Here is a 3,218-nt window from a genome sequence, read left to right as displayed (position 1 = left end):
GGGCGGAAGTAGAGGCGGAAGGACAGGAGGAAGGACAGGAGGAAGGACAGGAGGAAAGAGACGTGGAAGTACAGGCGGAAGTAGAGGCGGAAGGACAGGCGGAATGAGAGGTGGGAGGACAGGCGGAAGTACAGGTGGAAGTAGAGGCGGAACGAGGCGGAACAAGAGGCAGGAGGACGGGTGGAAGTAGAGGCGGAAGTAGAGGCGGAAGTACAGGCAGAAGAGGCGGAAGGAGAGGCGGAATTACAGGTGGAAGTAGAGGTGGAAAGACAGGCGGAAGGAGAGGCAGAGCAGGCGGAAGGACAGGAGGAAAGAGACGTGGAAGTACAGGCGGAACGAGAGGCGGAAGGGCAGGGGAAGGAGAGGTGGGAGGACAGGCGGAATGAGAAGCGGAAGTAGAGGCGGAAGGACAGGCGGAAGTAGAGGCGGAAAGACAGGCGGAAGGACAGGTGGAATGAGGTGGGAGGACAGGCGGAAAGACGGGGGAAGGAGAGGTGGAAGGACAGGAGGAAGGACAGGAGGAAAGAGACGTGGAAGTACAGGCGGAATGACAGGCGGAATGAGAGGTGGGAGGACAGGCGGAAGTACAGGTGGAAGTAGAGGCGGAAGTACAGGCGGAAGTACAGGTGGAAGTACAGGTGGAACAAGAGGCAGAATGGGAAGTGGGAAGTACAGGTGGAAGTACAGGCGGAAGGAGGCGGAACGAGAGGCGGAAGTAGAGGTGGAAGTACAGGCGGAAATACAGGTGGAAGAAGAGGCGGAAGTACAGGAGGAAGTACAGGTGGAAGTACAGGTGGAACGAGAGGCGGAAGTACAGGAGGAAGTAGAGGCGGAAGTAGAGGCGGAATGAGAGGTGGGAGGACGGGTGGAAGTAGAGGCGGAAGTACAGGTGGAACAAGAGGCAGGAGGACGGGTGGAAGTAGAGGCAGAAGGACAGGCAGAAGGAGAGGTGGGAGGACAGGTGGAAGTAGAGGCGGAAGTAGAGGCGGAAGTGGAGGCGGAAGGACGGGGAACGAGAGGTGGGAGGACNTCCTCCAGCCGCCATTGGTCCTCCAGCCGCCATTGGTCCTCCAGCCGCCCCACGCCTCAGTCAACCATGATAACAAAGACGACACGGAGCCAAGATTTATGAGATTAATTAATTTATGAGATACAACGGTGCTAATTAGGAAGCCCGACTCGTTAAGGACCACTAGGGGCTGGGGGGGAGTTGATGAGTCCGGCGGCTCGTTAGCAAACGACGTAATGAAGGAGGCGGGCGCCTCCAGCCGCCATTGGTCCTCCAGCCTCCCAGCGCTACAGCAAGCCAACGCTCAGAGAGCAATTAATGACATCCAATGCTACTAATTAGGAGTGCTGCCTCGTTAATGAGTACGGCAGCTCGTTAGCAAAGGACATAACGAAGGAGGCGGGCTCCTCCAGCCGCCATTGGTCCTCCAGCTGCCATTGGTCCTCCAGCCACCGCATGTTACAGCGAGCCAAGGAGCAGGGAGCAATTTACAAAATACATCGCTACTAATTAGGAATCCTGACTCATTAATGAGTGCGGAAGCTTGTTAGCAAAGGGCATAACGAAGGAGGCGGGCTCCTCCAGCCGCCATTGGTCCTCCAGCTGCCATTGGTCCTCCAACCACCATTGGTCCTCCAGCCACCCCAAGCTACAGCCAGCCAACGATCGGAGAGCAATTAATGACATCCAATGCTACTAATTAGGAATCCTGCCTCGTTAATGAGGCCGGCGGCTTGTTAGCAAAGGGCATAACGAAGGAGGCGGGCACCTCCAGCTGCCATTGGTCCTCCAGCCGCCCCAAGTTACAGCGAGCCAAGGAGCAGGGAGCAATTTACAAAATACATCGCTACTAATTAGGAATCCTGCCTCGTTAATGAGTGCGGCAGCTCGTTAGCAAAGGGGATAACGAAGGAGGCGGGCACCTCCAGCCGCCATTGGTCCTCCAGCCGCCATTGGTCCTCCAGCCACCCCAAGCTACAGCCAGCCAACGATCGGAGAGCAATGAACGCCACCCAGTGCTCCTAATTAGGAATCCTGCCTCCTTAACGAGCGCGGCGGCTCGTTAGCAAAGCACGTAACGAACAAGGCCGCCACCCCGCACCTCCCGGACGCGTCGGCAATGGCGGAGGACGTTGAGGATGCCGTGGAAGCGCTTGTCTACCCGCAGCCGGGTGAACTCCTTGACGTCGGCCTCCACCACGAAGAAGAGACCTGGAAAAAGAAAAGAAATACGGAGGTGGGTGGCACAGGCCCGCGTCGTCGGGCTCCGGCAGAAGGAGGAAAGGAAGGAGGAAAAGAAAAGGAAAAGAAAAGGAAAAGGAAAGGAAGGAGGAAAAGAAAAGGAAAAGAAGGAGGAAACCCTCACCTCGGGTTTCCTTGGTTTCGTCCTGGAGGAAACGGTGGTGGAAGGCGGAGGTCGTCGGGCCGGTGGATTTGGGCTGTTGGCGGAGGAGGGTGTACTTGCGGGTGACGGCGGCGTTGAGGTCGCCGAGGGTTGAGTTGAGGTGCTGCAGCGTCAGGCGGCCCCGCATGTAGCTGGGAGGAGGGAGGAGAGGAGGGATGAGGGGCGGAAGGAGAGGGGGAAGGACGGGCGGAAGGAGAGGCGGAAGTAGAGGCGGAAAGACGGGGGAAGGAGAGGTGGGAGGACGGGTGGAAGTTGAGGCGGAAGGACGGGAGGAAGGACAGGAGGAAAGAGACGTGGAAGTAGAGGCGGAACGAGAGGCGGAAGTACAGGCGGAAGTAGAGGCGGAAGTACACGTGGAAGGACAGGCGGAAGGACGGGAGGAAGGACGGGAGGAAAGAGACGTGGAAGTACAGGCGGAACAAGCAGAACAAGAGGCAGGAGGACGGGCGGAAGTAGAGGCGGAAGGACGGGCGGAAGGACAGGAGGAAAGAGACGTGGAAGTACAGGAGGAAGGAGAGGCGGAAGTACAGGCGGAACAGGCGGAAGTAGAGGTGGAACAAGAGGCAGGAGGACGGGTGGAAGTAGAGGTGGAAGTAGAGGCGGAAGTAGAGGCGGAAGGACGGTGAACGAGAGGTGGGAGGACAGGTGGAAGTAGAGGCGGAAGTAGAGGCGGAAGGACGGGCGGAAGGACAGGAGGAAGGACAGGAGGAAAGAGACGTGGAAGTACAGGCAGAACAAGCAGAACAAGAGGCAGGAGGACGGGTGGAAGTAGAGGCGGAAGTAGAGGCGGAAGTAGAGGCGGAA

General features: G+C 58.0%; 2 protein-coding genes across 2 annotated transcripts in view; one reads left to right on the top strand and one right to left on the bottom strand.

Annotated features, from left to right (window-relative positions):
* Positions 1–1,125: 1,125 nt before the first annotated feature.
* Positions 1,126–3,218, bottom strand: part of SKA1 (spindle and kinetochore associated complex subunit 1) — a 6,962-nt gene continuing 4,869 nt past the window's right edge. The window contains exons 3-4 of the mRNA XM_021383743.1: positions 2,376–2,545; positions 1,126–2,221 (exon numbers count right to left, since the gene is read on the bottom strand). Coding sequence (XP_021239418.1) covers positions 2,073–2,221; positions 2,376–2,541 — 315 coding nt within the window. The 5' untranslated portion in view covers positions 2,542–2,545 and the 3' untranslated portion in view covers positions 1,126–2,072. The remainder of the gene's footprint in view (positions 2,222–2,375; positions 2,546–3,218) is intronic.
* LOC110391799 (neurofilament light polypeptide-like) lies at positions 2,570–3,040 on the top strand. The gene has a single exon (XM_021383744.1). The coding sequence runs from the start codon at positions 2,570–2,572 to the stop codon at positions 3,038–3,040; it is 471 nt and encodes a 156-aa protein (XP_021239419.1).

The sequence above is a fragment of the Numida meleagris genome, unplaced genomic scaffold (assembly GCF_002078875.1).
Source record: "Numida meleagris isolate 19003 breed g44 Domestic line unplaced genomic scaffold, NumMel1.0 unplaced_Scaffold515, whole genome shotgun sequence".
In the NCBI taxonomy this organism is placed as follows: Eukaryota; Metazoa; Chordata; class Aves; order Galliformes; family Numididae; genus Numida; species Numida meleagris.
Note: the sequence above shows the minus strand (reverse complement) of the source record. Positions and strands in the feature narration are given on the sequence as shown.